General features: G+C 40.6%; 1 protein-coding gene across 1 annotated transcript in view; it reads right to left on the bottom strand.

Moving 5' to 3' along the window:
- The window catches only part of nrd1a (nardilysin a (N-arginine dibasic convertase)), a 69,640-nt gene that overhangs the window by 10,219 nt on the left and 40,008 nt on the right, over positions 1–19,413 (bottom strand). The window contains exons 15-26 of the mRNA XM_034195186.1: positions 14,344–14,448; positions 13,512–13,635; positions 11,383–11,466; positions 9,124–9,243; positions 8,966–9,017; positions 8,457–8,607; positions 4,492–4,619; positions 4,204–4,366; positions 3,995–4,026; positions 3,623–3,761; positions 3,463–3,510; positions 3,321–3,373 (exon numbers count right to left, since the gene is read on the bottom strand). Of these exons, the coding sequence (XP_034051077.1) occupies positions 3,321–3,373; positions 3,463–3,510; positions 3,623–3,761; positions 3,995–4,026; positions 4,204–4,366; positions 4,492–4,619; positions 8,457–8,607; positions 8,966–9,017; positions 9,124–9,243; positions 11,383–11,466; positions 13,512–13,635; positions 14,344–14,448 (1,199 nt within the window). The remainder of the gene's footprint in view (positions 1–3,320; positions 3,374–3,462; positions 3,511–3,622; positions 3,762–3,994; positions 4,027–4,203; positions 4,367–4,491; positions 4,620–8,456; positions 8,608–8,965; positions 9,018–9,123; positions 9,244–11,382; positions 11,467–13,511; positions 13,636–14,343; positions 14,449–19,413) is intronic.

Here is a 19,413-nt window from a genome sequence, read left to right as displayed (position 1 = left end):
ACTGTGAGAGACCTCCAGGTGGACACCATTCGAAAAATTAATATGGCTTTCAGGGACGATTTTATGGGGATTAAACAGATTACGGGGTGTTACTGCCGCTTTAAGGACGGCCCACAACTGCTGAGAACGCAGCACGCTCCCAGCCCCCATCGACAGGCTGACACCCCGCTGGAACAACCAGATCATTTCCAACGTGAAAGCTTTGTTGATCCGGGACATCGTCTGACTTTCACAAAAAGGCAGAAGATGTGGACATCAGCACTTTTTCCGGCACATTCCACCGTTACAGGAGTTTTTTTCATGGAACGCGGCTTCATCACGGCGCGCGGAACTCCTCCAGTTTCCTCCCATTCGTTCCTCATTTATTTTGTTGTGCATTTTTGATTTTTGAGACATATTGCTTTAAGTTTTCTGTCTTGACGCTTTGATGTGTTCCTTGGTCTACCAATATGTTTGCCTTTAACAACCTTCCCATGTTTGTATTTGGTCCAGAGTTTAGACACAGCTGACTGTGAACAACCAACATCTTTTGCAACATTGCGTGATGATTTACCCTCTTTTAAGAGTTTGATAATCCTCTCCTTTGTTTCAATTGACATCTCTCGTGTTGGAGCCATGATTCATGTCAGCCCACTTGGTGCAACAGCTCTCCAAGGTGTGATCACTCCTTTTTAGATGCAGACTAACGAGCAGATCTGATTTGATGCAGGTGTTAGTTTTGGGGATGAAAATTTACAGGGTGATTCCATAATTTATTCCTCAGAATTGAGTGAGTCCATATTTTTTCCTCTGCTTGGTCTAAAAAAGTAACCGTTACTGACTGCCACAATCTTTTTTTCTTGATTTCTTATAGTGTTTCTTAAAGCCAGAAAGTTGCCATCTGAAATGACTTTAGTTTTGTGTCATGTCTGTGATCTGCTTTTTTTCTACAAAATTAAACAACTGAATGAACATCCTCCGAGGCCGGTGACAAGTCTCAGTGGGTCTTAAAGCTCTTTGGTTCATCACACCCAGGGATATGTGTGAAACTTAACACCACCTTACAACCCCAGTACCAATGAAGTTGGGGCGTTGTGTGAAATGTAAATAAAAGCAGAATACAATGATTTGCAAATCCTCTTCAACCTATATTCAATTGAATACACCACATAGACAAGATATTTAATGTTCAAACTGATAGACTTTTTTGTTTTTGTGCAAATATTTGTTCATTTTGAAGTGAACGCCTTCTCTGGGCCCGAGCTCATTTGAAATGGACAGCTGCAAAGTGGAACAGTGTGCTGTGGCCTGATGAGTCCACATTTCACATTGTTTTTGGAAATCATGGACATCGTGTCCTCCGGACAAAAGAGGAAAGAGACTATCCAGATTGTTACCAGCGCAAAGTTCAAAAGCCAGCATCTGTGATGGTATGGGGGTGTGTTAGTGCCCATGGCATGGCTAACTTACATATCTGTGATGGCACGATCAATGCTGAAAGGTACATCCAGGTTTTGGAGCAACACATGCTGCCATCCAAGCAATGTCTTTTTCAGGGACGTCCCTGCTTATTTCAGGAAGACAATGCCAAGCCACATTCTGCACGTGTTACAACAGCGTGGCTTTGTAGTAAAAGAGTGCGGGTACTCGACTGGCCTGCCTGCAGTCCAGACCTGTCGCCCATTGAAAATGTGTGGCGCATTATGAAGTGCAAAATACGACAACGGAGACCCCGGACTGTTGAACAACTGAAGTCGTACATAATGTCCTCAGTTCCCAAATGCTTACTGAGTGTTGTTAGAAGGAAAGGTGATATAACACAGTGGTAAACATACCACTGTCCCAACTTTTTTGAAACGTGTTGCAGGCATCCATTTCAAAATGAGCAAATATTTGCACAAAAACAATAAAGTTTATCAGTTTGAACATTAAATATAATGTCGCTGTGGTGTATTAAATTGAATATAGGTTGAAGAGGATTTGCAAATTATTGTATTCTGTTTTTATTTACATTTTACACAATGTCCCAACTTCATTGGAATTGGGGTTGCATATATATATATATATATATATATATATATATACACACACACATATATACACCAATTAAACAACTGCAAATTATAAAGAAGACAATACTCATACATTATTTAAGCATTGCATTATATTTTCATACCATAGTGGAAAAGACTTGCATGCTGTCTAGTGTTGGAACATGTTGAAATCATAGGGTTAGTGGTGTGTGTGTGTGTGCGCACACACACACACCCCAGCGTTTGGGGTCATGAACATACCATCTCCTTGAATGATGTTGCAACCGTAATGATTTGGAGGTAGTAGCATGATAGCACTGTGGTTAGCACTCCTGCCTCACAGCAACAAGGTCCTGGGTTCAAGTCAACCCAGATACCTTGGTGTTGAATGTGCATGTATCTTCCCACCATAAAAACCAAAACAGCAACAACAAGAATAAAAAGCTATGTTGTTGCAGGTAAATAAGATAAGATAAGATAAAATAAGATAAGACTTTATTGATCTCACAGTGGAGAAATTCACATGTCAGCTCTTAAAAAACACACAAGATGAGTGCGAGTAGAGGAAAATGTGCATCAAACAGCGTGTACAAAGATACGCAATAATAATAATAATATTATCCCTTTGGTAGCTGTGGTGTTGAAAAAAATGGCACCTCTCAGTGTGTGATGGACAAACTAAATGATTGGATGAATAGATCCAGGTAATCAATCCAACAAGCAGGTTTCTTGTGCGTTACCAGCAACCCCCCCCATACATTAGGTGCCATGCCCTTTGAGACCTAGAGCTGTACCCTGAAGGGCATGTGTTGTAAAACAATTCATTCGGACCATGATCTGCTGTGGTGATCCCAAACAAGCAGGAGCAGCCAAAAGTTAAAGATTTAGAGGTAATCCATCACTGCTTAAACTATTTTATGTGGATGGACGTCTGGGTTTTCTGTTTTACACATTACTGCTGGTTTCTAGCTTTTTCCCCTCACTGTCATTGTGCAATTACAGTTGTACATTTCAAAATGATTTAGCCTCTTTCATATCATCTGCATGATGACTCTGGCTTCTTATTTTAACTGTTAATATGAATGTTTTAAATTTATGTTGTGTTGCATCTGCTCTCTTGAGCAGGACATCCATTCAAAACTTCCTAGTAAAATAAAGCAATATCTCCCTCTTGTGCTGTCGTTATCTACAGAAGTAAAGCAAAAAAGAATAGCAAAAAAGACTCTTTAAACTGTAGATAAATGCAAAAAATACAATATTCTTACATAAATGAGATCATTCACTGAACAACATCCTCCGGTCACTCACCCCAGAGTCTCTTTGGTCCGGAGAAAGTCAAAGCAGGGTTCTTCCATGTGCATCTGAGAAACAGCGACAACTCGGTCAAAGATGGTCCACCCTAACTAATGAAATGAATGGAGCACCAGCAGCAGAATACGGTGCTACTCACCACCAACAGCTCCGTCAGCGTGTGCTCCATCAAGGTCCTGGGGCCAGACTAAGATATAAAGTACAGACATTAAAAAACTGGAATGTAATTATGTTGTAAAAAAGATGCACGTCATTCAGTAAAGATGTAAACATACGTGTGTGTGTGAGAGTGTGTGTACCTGGTAGTAAACAGTGACCTCAGAGTTGGCATCTCCCTTATTGAGTGATTTAACCTTACAGATGTGGTGGTTCAGAGGAAGCTCCACTACTCTGAACATTACCGGCACCTCCACTGACAGCTTAGAGAACTTCAACTTACTGCCAGAGGACGAGCGAACAAAAGCAGAGGAGGAAAGAGAGGAAACACGATGCAGCAGGGTTTGAAAGGAAACCAAAAAAAAAAAAAAAAACCCCATCAGAGAGGGAAAAGGTGAAAGGGCAATTACAGCTTTGAACAACTGAAGCTAATGCAAATTACAGTGTGTAGCAGTGAATCCGTTTGATCGTATAGTATTTGCTTTCATTATGGAACACTTTCACAGCCAACTTACTCTGTGACATACTGCAAGAACTGCACAGACTCCTTTGGAGAGAACACAAAGAAAGATAACGAATAGGCAGCGATAAGGAAACAGGCACCCAACAAAACACAGCGCAACGTCAAGAGCACTCAACGTCTACAAGTACAGACACGAACATGCTCATTAATTAATCAGCTCATTTATTTTATTGTCTCTGTTCTGGCTGCAGGTTGACTCACAGCACTGCTGAGGTTCCCCTGCACCAGGCCCTCTGCGTACAGCTCGGCCTTGAAGCACCGGCTGAACTCCATGAGCTCCTCCATGGTCAGACCGGCGGTCAGGGCCTGGTACTTCTCCACCATGGACCAGCGAGAGTGCTCCAGGATCAACAAACGCAAATCCCTGCAAACAAGGAGAACAGACACAGACAGATGACGATACGGAGCTGCCCCATTTTCACCACTAGACGGCACTCAGCGCTCAGTGATGAGTCAGGCGTGCACGGCTGAGAGAAGATGGATACTTACTTGCTGAGTTTGTCTGGCTTGATGAGGATGTTGAAGTAGGTTTTCTTCAGCTGCTCTACAAACATGCTGAAGACATCAGGGGAGGCAGAGAAATCAGCCAGGTAGTCGATGATCAGGTAGAACAGCAGCTACGCAGACAAATACGGGAGGAAGCAAGAAAGCAAATCATCAGTGGATACATCTTTAAGCAAATAATAACACCATTTTATAATCATTTCTTAAATTTTACAACATTAACAATATGTTTGTTATAATTAAATTTTACAGTGCATTTAGACAGATGATAATGGATGGAGAATTTGTCATTTATAAATAATAACAAGCAACAATTATTTGCTTTTGCAGCATCCAAATTTAAACTATAATTAGCAGATTGTTTCAGTTCATTTAACTGAACTCATTCTAATGTTTTAACTGAGTTGTTGAATTATTCTCTCTGTTCTTATCTGCTTCCTCCTTTATTCTCGGCATTCTTTTGTGTTTAACTTTTTGTTTTAATGTGTCTATATTGTAAAGCACTGTGAAATATCTGACTGAATGAGCTTTATAAATAAAGTTACCGTTATTAATAAAATAATTTACATTATCACAATAATACTTGCAAGATTAGCCATTATAGATATGTTATAAGCCACCAACAGCAATAACTTTTGAGGCTCTCGGGTTGCAAAATATCATGGGAATAGCGTGCGTGCGTACACACACACACACACACAATATGCATTTAGAAGGAGAAACATCAATCACAGTATGAATGAATGCACATTAAATTATTCATACTCTTTTACCTGAAATAGATAATAATTCATGTTATGGGGAGGGTGATGCATGGAAACACTTCCCTGCCTCCGTATAAAATGCTGTCAGAATTCCTGCCGTGACTGTGATGCACAGACTTTTGGCCAAAATAATGGCTGATGACTATGACATCAAAATAGTGCAGGGTATTTTAACAGCAGAAATGTTTCTGATGTGGGAAAAATAATGCATCACAACTCAATTTGATCCGTGTGTGTGTGTGGGGGGGGGGGGGGGGGGGGGGCATTTTTTTTTCCACACTAAGTGTTTATGAAAGAGAAAGCAAAAAACTAAACTCGACATCCTTCAGAGTTTTACTCTTCTTATTTTTTTTTCTTTTTCTTTCGGCTGCCCCCTTTTGCTCGAGGGCTGCCGCAGTGGATCTGTGGCGGATGTCCTTCCTGACGCAACTCCAGTTCTACTCAGAGAGAAACACAGCTCGTGGGATCAGGTGTGCACACAATGGCAGTGCTGTAGTGACGTCCTTCAGAGTACCTGCATAAAATAAACTGTTCCATTTGTAGAGGTGTAAAAGATTATTACGTCTGCTAAGGACATAACAAAATCATTGCCGTTTATTTATTAATTTGTCTAGGTTTTAGCAGGATTATGTCAAAACTACTGCACAGACTTTCCAACAGATAGACATTAGGACATGGAAGACTCCACTGAATTTTGGAGGTGATCTGGATCTGGACTGGCGGATATTAGAAATCTCAGATTGCTCTTGTTCATTATATGTACTCTGTGATGAAGAGAACTCTGTTACTGATATTTGTTTTCAATTTTACCCATTAAAAAAAGATTTGTTACTGGACAATTTCTTCTTGGGCAATTTCTACTTACTGTACATCCGGAAAGTATTCACAGGGCTTCACTTTTAACCCATTTTATGTCACCCAACATCGGTGTATGAGTGCGCCTGTGTGAATGCGAGCCAGAATTGTCAATCACTTTGAGCTTCTGATGCAGATGGGAAAGCGTGATAAAAATGCAGTTAATTTACCATATACAGCCTCATTCCAAAATTTAGCAAATTATTTTTTCCCTCAAAATTCTCCTCACAACACCCCATAATGAGAAACTGAGGGTTTTCTTTCACCAAAACATTAAACCTAGGCTTGCATCTCAGATGTACCTTCTGGCAAATTGTAGCTGAACTTTCAGGTCTTCTTTTTAATAAAACCCTCTCTATAACACTTCATCATGAAGCTGTATAACAGGTGATCCAAAATGCAAAATATTCACTATGCACAATTTCTCCAATCACAGCCCGAGAAGCCTAAAACTTCTGGGTTGTCTTGGTGGCTTTCCTCACTTTCCTTCTTGCACAGTCACTCAGTTTTGAGAACTGTCTACTCCACACAGATTTACCATAGAGTGCCATACTGTTTGTATTTCTTCATAACTGATGTAAATAAAGTTCAAGACATATTCAGTGACTTGAAAATGTCCATGTATCCATCCCCTGACTTGTCTGAAGAAAACTGGCAATTAAACTGATTATTTACAGGTATTATACCAAAGGGGCTGATTACTTATGCAACCCATCATCATGGCTTTTATATTTTTAATTCATTTATATCAAGTTGTAGAGATTTGCTTTCAGTTTGAGTCTAAATATAAAAATTTCTAAACTTTTTATTTTTAAATAGAGAAACCTGATTGACTTTTTGTATACTCAACAAAAATATAAACGCAACACTTTTGGTTTTGCTCCCATTTTGTATGAGATGAACTCAAAGATCTAAAACTTTTTCCACATACACAATATCACCATTTCCCTCAAATATTGTTCACAAACCAGTCGAAATCTGTGATAGTGAGCACTTCTCCTTTGCTGAGATAATCCATCCCACCTCACAGGTGTGCCATACCAAGATGCTGATTAGACACCATGATTAGTGCACAGGTGTGCCTTAGACTGCCCACAATAAAAGGCCACTCTGAAAGGTGCAGTTTTGTTTTATTGGGGGGGGATACCAGTCAGTATCTGGTGTGACCACCATTTGCCTCATGCAGTGCAACACATCTCCTTCGCATCATCCGTTAAGAGAACACCTCTCCAACGTGCCAAATGCCAGCAAATGTGAGCATTTGCCCACTCAGGTCGAGACCCCGATGAGGACGACGAGCATGCAGATGAGCTTCCCTGAGACGGTTTCTGACAGTTTGTGCAGAAATTCTTTGGTTATGCAAACCGATTGTTCCAGCAGCTGTCCCATAAACAAATTAAAATGTGTGAAATACCAAGGGGCCGAATACTTTTGCAAGCCACTGTAAGATGGGTCACAGGTAAGTTCAAAACCTCATGCATGAACATATGCGCTTCCTCCTGTAGTTAGTCTGCATGACAGCGATGAAGGAAAAGACAATATTCATTGTGGAATTTCCTCCAGATAAATATGTCCTCTTCATTAAAATGAGCTGTAATTTTGCACCATTATACAAAATCTATATTATAATGCTTGGATTTCAGTAGAAACTAAATTTTCTGTTTTGCGAAATTTGAAAAGCCCTATAGCTTTAACAGTTTTTTCTGCAAGAAATCGAACAATGTGAGAAATGCCTTTTTTTCTCCTCTCTTTTGGTTGCCCATCTTGCAGCACTAAGGTTCCTACACATACAATCAGAAAGTCCAACTTACCATGACAGACCATGACCTCTGTCACCACTTCTGTTTTTACCCATAACGTTTAGTCACAGGCAGCCCAAACTATACCTTCTTGAAATTTTTATGATCAGACAAATAACATGGTGTACTTTTCAATATGATTGGAGCATTTTCAAAAGTTAACCCCTGTGTAATCTTCATTAATCCCTTCCTAACTATCATACATTTTTGTGTAGGCCACGGTATACTGAGGCTGGACTGTAAGTGTTGTTTAGTCCCCTTAATTGGTACCGAAATCCTGATTGACCCATGAACTATTAGGCTACAGAGGAAGCAAAAACAGTATTGTACATATTATGTGGACCCATGAAAAATGCAAGGCTTTTTCTCACACATTTGCACTTCTCTAGCGTACGTTTTATACAAGAAATACATTGAAAAATATAACCTGAAGCATGAAAGTAGGACAAACAGTGCATTTCTGTGTGTGTGTGTGTGTGTGTGTGTGTGTGTGTGTGTGTTGGGGGGAGCTCATTCAGACAAATCAACTCACAGGCAGTTTGTGGTTAAACCCTTTAACCTTGATGACCAGGCCGTGTTCACCGGCAACAAGTTTATACTCCAACTGTGCGACTTCAGCCTCGTAGGCCGGCTCTGCCAGGTTGTGGCCCAGAATGTTGACCAGCAGGTCAAACAATACCACGCTGGATGAGAGAGAGAGAGAGAGAGAGAAAGGGGAGAAATGAATGAAAGAAGGAGAACAGAGACAGGCAGAAAACAGGAGCAAGAGTGAGGAGTAAAGGAGGGGAAAGCATGAAAGGAGTTGAAAGATTAAATGAAACCAGGGAGGGACAGATGTTGAGGAGGAAGTTAAGATGAGGAATGAGAGGGGAAAGTGAATGGGATTGGAGGTGGAAGAAACAAGAGAGGAGACAATTGGAGAGGAGTGAAGCATGGCTGACAGACATATATTAGTTTTACATGACAAAAATAAATAAAACATTTAAAAAATGAATAAACAAAACACTCTTTCCACAAGGTCCTATGTTATCTTGAACTTACTTCTTAGCGGATTGCTGGATTACAGGAGAGATTATATGGAATCGGATGTAGGCTGCCACAGGACAAAGCATAACAGAGTGTCAATACTGCTTTAATGAAGTATCTTTCTGAAAACATATTGCATTCAGCACTACAAGTATGCACGCACACACATGCACCTTTGGGGATTTTGAATTTATTGTCCTTCTTGTACCACAGGCAGCCCCTGTCGCTGTTGGCTATCTGGACAGGATACTCTGTGTCGGGGCAGTCAGAGGGCTTCAGGGTGAAGTCAGTAGCTGAACAAACACACATCACAATAAATGACCATCATTCTGGGTACAATCTCATCAATAATGTGCCATTATGAACCATTTAATGCCTCATTTCAGAAAATCATGCAGTTACTTGTCAGCACAGTGGAAGATGCTGCAGCTCCACAATAAATGATTCACGAACCCTTTGGCAAGTAAGTAAAGACGCATCCTATTTACACATTTTATCAAAACGGCCTTGGCTGTGTACTGCTGCAGCACTCCACAATTCACAGACAGAACATCCACGTGGTGTCTTAGAAATATTAACTTTTACTTCATGTCCTCCCACTAAGCCCAATCAATGTAACCTGCAAAGAAAAACTGTGTAACGAGATTGTATCACCCAAATGCAGTGATATGTAAAATTGGAAATGTTACCTTTCATTGCAACTGCCTCCCATTAGGACAGGAAGTGGGATGCACAAATACATCCAAATCAAATTTTAGTCAAAGTTACACAAAGTCATGCTGAAAATACACCTCACCTTCATCACACCAGTGACCCGTTTAAATTGTACAAAATGAGTCATCATCATCACCAGCCATCATCTATTTGTTCAAGCAAACGTGGTAATTCTGGATCATTTATTGTGATGCAGCTCATTCTCTTCCAGGAATGCAATCTTGTCACTTTGCCACAGCACTTAGTGTCACCAACACTTAAGGTTCTGCATCGTTATGTGAAGCACAGAGAAATGAGTTTTCCATGTCAGCAGAAATATAAGTAACTAGCGTGTTGTCCGTGGGGATCCACAGGCTCTACATTGGGTAGTGTTTATAAAACAGATAGCTGACATTTTTCAAGGGTGGTAATAAATTAAGCAAAGCTTGTACAATGAGTTGGAATGGTGTGCAAGTCCAGAATGTTTTTAGAACTTTAGACCTCAACAATTTTTAGAAAAGGAACTCAACCATTTTATTTCCAGTTAATTATGTAATTTTTAAATGTTAATTTACTGTCTTAATGTATTTATAAATTGTTTAGGTTCTTGTTATCATATACACACTATTATTATTATTATTATTATCATCATAATAAGTATTATTATTATTATTTTATTATTTCTTCTATTTTGTAATTCGGTTTTTAAATAGACCACAATAGAAAAGTGTTTTCTTTCTTGTGTCATCCATGTATTTTTAACATATTTACAATTATATTATGTACTTACATTGAACTTACATTGAAATCACGCTCACTCACACTTTCAACATAAAGATGTTTCACCGCACCCTGCTAGAATGTCGTGTGAGTCTAGAATGTAGTTACTAATGTCCATTGTTCAGTGTTGTTAGCTGATATCCGCAGCTTCTCCAAAAATATGAGTCCTATCAACGTTCTGATTTGGCAGCATTCATCCTTGACTCAAAATACATAAGCATACCAAACGGCAAATATCAGCTCTCCGCAGTTTCTCTGTGATCAAAGTTACACAAATGCATGCATGCACACATACACACAGACCTTTTTGTCTTTTCTGCATTTTGCTGCAAGCAGATGCTTTCTATTTTTAGACATGCAGAAACAGAGACGGTGGCAGAAGACATCAAACGCAATAATCTTTACGGTCATGGTACCGGCAACATTACACTTAACTAAACTGACTAAACCAATTGAACTACAATAAAACAATAACACTAACAACACTGTTTAACTAACCTGAATCACAATAACAACATTGAAAACCCCAAAGCCCAGAACTCCCATGGTGCATTGCAGCAACAACATTTACCGTTTACTGGTTACCTAAAATTGCTAAATTCTCGAAAAATATTTGTTCTATCAACTTTCCATTTTTGCAGTATTCATCCTTGACCCTTGATCCTTGAAAATACATAAGCATACCAAATGGCAAATGTAATTTCTTCCCGGTTTCTGCGTGAACAAAGCCACACACACACAGGCCACTTGGCTATTATAATATAGACTGTTTTATTTGTATTTATTTATTTATTGTAAATGTAACCAAAAATAACCACAAGCCCAAACCTTATAGGATTACTACCCCTTTCAATTCAGTCCTATTTCCACCTTACAGGTCAGTAAAATGACACCATTATGTGCTGTAATAAAGCATCACTATATATGACCATAATTACAGAGTGCGTCTGTTTACCCACCAATGAAGTTGTTCTCTGCAGGAAGGTGGAGGTCACTGTTCAGCTGGCTGTCTGTCCAATGCTCCATCCACTCCTGCTGGAAGTCTGTGTGATGGAAAACAAAATAAAATAAAAATCAAGACATTCTCTGTCCTGTGGAAGCCTGTTTCTCTCAGAGAAAGCTGATTATAAAATTATATAAGAATAAAATAGAAATGAATCAAAGAAATCCCACAGGTCACAATTCCAAGATTGAAAAGTCAAAATTACAAATAAAGTGAAATTTCAGCTTAAACAATGACTTAAAAAGTCATCATCTTTTTCTTCCCACCACCTTTAATTATGACATAAATGTGAAATTTTAAAATGCCTCTGAGAATAAACTAAGTTTTTGTATGAGCGAACCACGAATACATCGAGCCGACAGGCAGGCGTTCATGATCTCAGTGCAATGGTTCGTGCACGCAACGGTGTCTTTCGAGCAGAAACATGGTGCGAGCAGCTGCACCACATCACGCTGTTGATCTGGAGAACAATAAAATAAAAACCAGCTGTATAATTAGTGAATATCACTGGGTAGATATAAATAATACATAAAAGAGGGTGCAATACAGAACCCCACGGTTAAATAACCCTGGTTAATTAAAAAATAAAAAAATGTTACTCATGGGATTCGAACCCCTAAGCTCTGATTACCAGACGGAAACTTTAACACTGTGCTACCATCGCTGACCTGTAATCAGTGCGCAAAAATGCCCAAAATCAACAAAGACATGGACAAGGTTTGCTGTGTGCAGCTGCTGCAGCCCGGCACAAAGGTGAGAGATGTTTTATATATTTCCACATGAAGACAGCAGGCAGAGACACGCGCCTCATGGAAGAATGTTGTAAGTTCGCGTCCTTCCAAACATGGAACGCATTCTCAAGCTGGGACGTCCAGGAGCAGAGAGCTTTACAGTCGTGGCTGTGAGCAGACACACCCCCTGTCTGTTCAGTACCAAGAGCAATGTGTCACTCTGTGTATGTGGTCATTCATTTTCGTTATTTGTTATGTATCTAGGTATTGTTGTAATTATTTATATAACTGTGGTGTCTGTGTTTGTAATGTGTGCACTGAGCTGCCATCCAGCTGTCAATGTGATGCGATCAGCTCACAGGCTCCTCCCCGTGCTGTGTGCAACCAGACTTCACTGTCTGGCCCCCATGTGATCAGATCTGTACATATATATAAGCATTTTATGCAAGTGTGCCCCCCCTCCTCCCCCAGCATGCCAGATGTCTTGGGGGGAGCGGGGAGTGGGGTGCGACACACACACACGCACACATGCAAGATATGTGCGAGACACATGCACCACGTGTGTGGCTATTTGCAACTCAACAGTCGAAACGAAATTTCAAAAATTCATAACTGTCAAAAAAGATCACATTTATTTCATATTTCACAGCATTATATAGAATGGTATCCTTTATGGACTGACAGTTTGATCTGTATCTGATCCAGATTACAGATTTTGTGGCCATTTAAATTTAACATTGAAAGCCCCATTTAATGTATATTTTACATTATATCTTAATCAAACGTGCCCCAATCAATCTCATATGTGAAAGTGAGGTGCAGACTGGCACTCACTATCGCCTGACAAAGTTTGATCTGGATCTAATCCATATTGTGGATTTTATGGACATTTGAATTTAATATTGAAAAGCCCATTTGCTGTACATTTTTCTTGATATCTCAATCAAAAGTGCCTCAATCAATCTTATTTTTCTGTTATGGATTTACAGACTGGCATCTTGTCCAGGGTGTACCCTGCCTCACGCTCTATGACTGCTGGGATGGGCTCCGGCCCCCTGTGACCCTTAAATGGACTAAGCGGTTGAAGATGAGAGTGTGTGTGGGCGCGGTGCTCTAGTACTTTTTTTTTTTTAATGTGAACACCAAACTCAAAATAAAAAAATTGTTTTGTGGATGTTTGTGAATGGTGCCTTGACACTGTTGTGTCCTCTTGGAGTACAGAGTTACAGTAAATGATGTCACCTCTAAAGTCGGGGTGGGGGGTGGGGGAATAGAGCAATTTCTCTGAATTCCTGCAAAGTGGGAAGAAGCTGTAACAATGAAAGTAAACAAGCAGACAAACGTATACACGCACCCTCCATGCTGTATTGTGTGCCAAACCATTTCTCCCTCAGGGGACACTGGCCCTCATGTTCTGGTGACAACAGCATCAGGTTGGCTTTTTGTGGGGTGAGGAGGGACAGAGCCGTACTGATCACCTGGGTACACACACACACACACACACACACACACACACACACACACACGCACGCACACACGCACACACGCACACACGCACACACACACCTCAGCAAGTGAGGAAGGCTAATTTATTTTTATTTCCAAGCTATCACACTTGTTCACTTGAGAACAATTTTGAAAAATGAAAAGAATAAAAATCAAAGTCACAATCAGAATGTAAATCCTGATGCTAAAAGATACCAACCAATCAAAGACATTACAACCAAATGCAATCACAGATTATAGATTCTCACATGCAGTTCCTGGTGTCACGTCACAATAGCATTACTTCTATAAAAAAAACACACATTTCACACACACACACACACACACACACACACACACACACACACACACACACACACACACACACACCTTACCCGAGTCATGATAAGCAGTTTTCCTGAGCATTTTTTTCCTTACATAATCAGCGTTAGTGCTGAATAAGGCCTACATTCTGAGTTTGTTTATTCATGTGAGTTATGACCGTATCATTCCAAGCTGAACATCCTGAACCAGACAGCTGATATCTTGAGTGAAGATGGGGAGGGTTAGCAAGATGAGCATCAATGTTTCCAACACACACTGAACTTATCTGGTATATCTTTTGCATATTAAACTCAAAAACGTTTAATATTCTAATACATGAAATCTAACATTTTGAACTGAAGTGCTGAAGTACTCACTTCAGGGCTGTACTCAAACAACAGCTGATCTCCTGTAAGGAAATCTTCTTTAGGAAACAGCTGCATATTCTCACAGATGTCCTCCACGAACTCTATAGGGTCAATCTGACAGAGAGAGATATATTAGGGTTGTGCAATACAAGCAAAATCTCATATTCCGGTATAGGTCATTTCATAACCCAATATTAATATAAGAAGTACATTCAAAAACTATCTGACCTCATTTTTGAAAGGACCAAATCATACAGTAGTGTTCAAAATAATAGTAGTGCTACGTGACTAAAAAGATTAATCCAGGTTTTGAGTATATTTCTTATTGTTACATGGGAAACAAGGTACCAGTAGATTCAGTAGATTCTCACAAATCCAACAAGACCAAGCATTCATGATATGCACACTCTTAAGGCTATGAAATTGGGCTATTAGTAAAAAAAAGTAGAAAAGGGGGTGTTCACAATAATAGTAGCGTCTGCTGCTGACGCTACAAACTCAAAACTATTATGTTCAAACTGCTTTTTTAGAAATCCTGTGAATCACTAAACTAGTATTTAGTTGTATAACCACAGTTTTTCATGATTTCTTCACATCTGCGAGGCATGGAGTCAACGAACTTGTGGCACCTTTCAGCTGTTATTCCACTCCAAGATTCTTTAACAACATTCCACAATTCATTCACATTTCTTGGTTTTGCTTCAGAAACAGCTTTTTTGATGTCACCCCACAAGTTCTCAATTGGATTTATATCCGGGGATTGGGCAGGCCACTCCAAAACATTAATTTTGTTGGTTTGGAACCAGGATTTTGCTCGTTTACTAGTGTGCATGGGGTCATTGTCTTGTTGAAACACCCGTTTCAAGGGAATGTCCTCTTCAGCATAAGGCAACATGACCTCTTCAAGTATTTTGACATATCCAAACTGATCCATGATACCTGGTATTCGATATATAGGCCCAACACCATAGTAGGAGAAACATGCTCATATCATGATGCTTGCACCACCATGCTTCACTGTCTTCACTGTGAACCGTGGCTTGAATTCAGAGTTTGGGGGTCATCTCATATCAGTCCACAAAATATTCCTCTATTTCTCTTTATGCCAGTTGATGTGTTCTTTGGCACATTGTAACCTCTTCTGCACGCCTTTTATTTAACAGAGGGACTTTGCGGGGGATTCTTGCAAATAAATTAGCTTCACACAGGCGTCTTCTAACTGTCACAGCACTTACAGGTAACTCCAGACTGTCTCTGATCATCCTGGAGCTGATCAATGGGTGAGCCTTTGCCATTCTGGTTATTCTTCTATCCATTTTGATGGTTGTTTTCCATTTTCTTCCACGCGTCTCTGTTTTTTTGTCCATTTTAAAGCATTGGAGATCATTGTAGATGAACAGTCTATAATTTTTTGCACCTGCGTATAAGCTTTCCCCTCTCCAATCAACTTTTTAATCAAACTACACTGTTCTTCTGAACAATGTCTTGAACGTCCCACTTTCCTCAGGCTTTCAAAGAGAAAAGCATGTTCAACAGGTGCTGGCTTCATCCTTACATAGGGGACACCTGATTCACACCTGTTTGTTCCACAAAATTGACGAACTCACTGACTGAATGTCACACTACTATTACTGTGAACACCCCCTTTTCTTTTTTCTTTTTTTTACTAATAGCCCAATTTCATAGCCTTAAGAGTGTGCATATCATGAATGCTTGGCCTTGTTGGATTTGTGAGAATCTACTGAATCTACTGGTGCCTTGTTTCCCATGTAACAATAAGAAATATACTAAAAACCTGGATTAATCTTTTTAGTCATACTGCACTACTATTATTCTGAACACTACTGTAAGCTGTTCACCATCAACCTTCTTATAGAAACCTTTTTGCGATCACATCCTCAAGTTTACAGTAAAACCAGGTGGAGACAACTAAGAAAACAGCAAATTCTTCTCCTGCTGAACAAGATTATATTTTACGCACTAAATATTGCTGATCTTTTCTGATGCAGTCATCATATTATAGAAAGAGCTTAACCTACACATTATTCAATTTCAATGATACAGCACCAAACCCCAATAAAGCTGCCTCAAGGCGCTTCACACGAGTCAGGTATAACCTTACCAACCCCTAGAGCAAGCACACAGGTGACAGTGGTAAGGAAAAACTCCCTTTGATGATGCTCAGGAAGAAACCTCAAGCAGCCCAGACGCAGAGGGGTGACCCACTGCTTAGGCACCAGCAGCCTTTTATCACGTCATCAGTGCTCAGCAGCACAAGCTGTCCTCCTGGTAGAATATATTCCGAAAGCAGACTGCAGTGCACTGCATCAGTTTCAACCATGTCATCTCATGGTCAGTCCAGCGCCCCATGGCGCGCAGCTGTCAGCTTTGCATGATGTCATCAGTGCCTGAATGCCATTCGAATGCACCATGAATGCGGCACGACTACCCTTCGACCGCCATTCAAATATTCCCCAGTTTGAATGCAGTACGACAGCAGTGTGCCTGTTCTCTACATTTGTACTGGCCTATTTTAGCATATTTCCCTCAGTGCCACACAAATGCTGTCCAAGGAATTTGAATGCAGCTCGAATGCAGTTCGACTGCAAGTTGTATTGCATGCATGACGTTCGAATGTCCATTCGTACGGCAGTAAGAATGCAGTACGACTGTAACTCCAATGCCAGCCAGATGTTTTCTAGCACGACTGACATATGACTGTGCCGACTGCTGTAGGAATGCTCTACGAGGCATTCGAGCGCAGTTCAAATGCAGTACAAATCGCAGGAATGTCATTTGAATGTCAATTTGTGCAACATTTGTGCAATTCATGCTCTAGTGTGACGGAGGTATAACCATTGTGTCACCATACAAGAAGTTGCAGAGGATATGGGGATTAGCACGGGTTTCATTTTAATGGAGGATTTGAGCATACGGAGAGTGTCAGTAAAATTCATACCGAAGCAGATGATGGTGGAGGACAAGCGGCTATGTCTGGAAGTCCTGCAGCTTCTCCTCTACTCATCTGATTCAGGGTTTTGTGTCCAAATGCAAGACTCTTGTTATTCCTCAGACTCCCTACTGTCTCACACACACTTCTCCCAGCAGTTCTACCAATGATAGAAGCAATTATGGAAGTTCTCTTTGGAAAGGTGTCCTGGTGGGCCATCACATTCCGCATGAGGTCTTCTCACAATTCAAACTGAGTCCCTTTTAGTGTCGTTTTGAACAGCCAAAAAGCAGAGAGAGCCATATTTGTAGAGTAGGAACATTAATGAAGGAGTGAGGCATTTGACCAGGAAAACCTGAATGCACTCTCTGCATACCCAAGTCCTCCATCAAAAGTCTCAGTGTCAATTAATTCCATCATGGTAAAATCCGATGGAGACACAGTGCATGTCTGCATTCTTTGCCTCGGTGCTCACATCTGGTGTGCGGTGCTGATGAGAAAAAAAAAAAAATTCACACATGCGCAAAAAAGGTTCTCTACTCTTCCACACCAAATAACACTTCACATTCTGCATTTGTTTCCATGGGATAAGATAATGTTGGACTTTTGGAAGTACGTAGTACATTGTGATTAGTACATTTTCTGTAAATTCAATGAAGTTTATATATAATGACCTATATGGAAAGTCTTGTTTCTTATTAACTTACATTTTAATTTTATAAAAAAAATAACAGGTATTCACTTATATTAAGGTATTTTTTTCTTTTATTTAGATGCTTTGGACAAATGTATAATTAAGCATGTTTAAAAATTACCAATCAAGCTTCAAAACATCCTACATTTACTGAAGGTGCTTTTTTAAATTTAAACTTTCATTTTAGCAGTGGATTAGCTATACATATAACTTTAATTTGAAATATCATTCAACTGAGAAACAAAAAAAGTAAAATATATAAATACTAGAAAGATATCATTTGAACAATTACAACTGGAAAGAAAAATCCCAAACCCTCCAAGGCCACGCCTCCAGAATACATTAATGGGCAGTGCCTGTTGAAGGTTGCAAGCCAGAGTGACTGCGGAGAGAAAGGGCAGTTCTATTTCTTTCCTCCTGACCGCCAGAGGGCAGTGCTTTAGCACTTGGATAACTACATGTGCGTAGCACAGAGGTTGAGAATATATACCAACAAAGTCACGCCATTGGATGTGACCTGGGTGACGTCACTGGTTGTCTTTATATACCAGACGCACCCAGCGCTCGCTTCTTTTCTACATTCTCGCATTCTTAGAGGTTGAGAACGCATTTAGCTGCGATTGCCGCTCTCGCTTGTAGCCTCGCAACCCACCTTCGATTGGAGCTACGTGCACCGCACACGTCCTCCAGAGGCTGCGAGACACGGCATCACCGTTTTTGTATCCTTTGACTGATGCCTGTTGTGAGTACACCTTCCTAAACGCCGGGTGCGCGCTTCACCGCTGCCCTGTTGGGTATTTTGCTCTGTGCACATTAGCTGTGTTGTTTCGCCGAAAGCTGGCTATTTGTTTAGTTGTGTCACTAATGCCGTTAACTACGCGGTAGTGTGTGCATCAGAACCAGTATAGAGTACTGTGTTGGGCTTGCCATGAGTGTTTTCCACTCCTTGAAGTACTTCGTCTGCGCTGCCGCCATTTTGCTAAGTTTAACAGCTCCGCTAGCAGCTAGTGTTGTCGTCGTTGCTGTAAGTGACTTAGCACTTGGGCTGTGAGTTTTTCGGCTGTGTGCATCGTGTTATTACTGTGGCTGTGAGTGTTCACGCTCCATGCCTTGTATTAACTTTTACACTGTGAGCGCTTCACGCTCCGGGCCTTGTATTAACTTTTACACTGGGAGCGCTTCACGCTCCGGGCCTTGTATTAACTTTTACACTGGGAGTGCTTCACGTTCAAGTCTGCGGCTGGAGTGCTTCACGCTCCGTGCCTAGTGTCAAGTCGACGGCTGTGAGTGCTTCACGCTCCGTGCCTAGTGTCAAGTCGACGGCTGTGAGTGCTTCACGCTCCGTGCCTCGTGTCAAGTCGACGGCTGTGAGTGCTTCACGCTCCGTGCCTCGTGTCAAGTCGACGGCTGTGAGTGCTTCACACTCCGTGCCTTG

The sequence above is a fragment of the Thalassophryne amazonica genome, chromosome 19, assembly GCF_902500255.1.
Source record: "Thalassophryne amazonica chromosome 19, fThaAma1.1, whole genome shotgun sequence".
Lineage (NCBI taxonomy): Eukaryota > Metazoa > Chordata > Actinopteri > Batrachoidiformes > Batrachoididae > Thalassophryne > Thalassophryne amazonica.
This window is presented reverse-complemented; position numbering and strand designations above follow the sequence as displayed.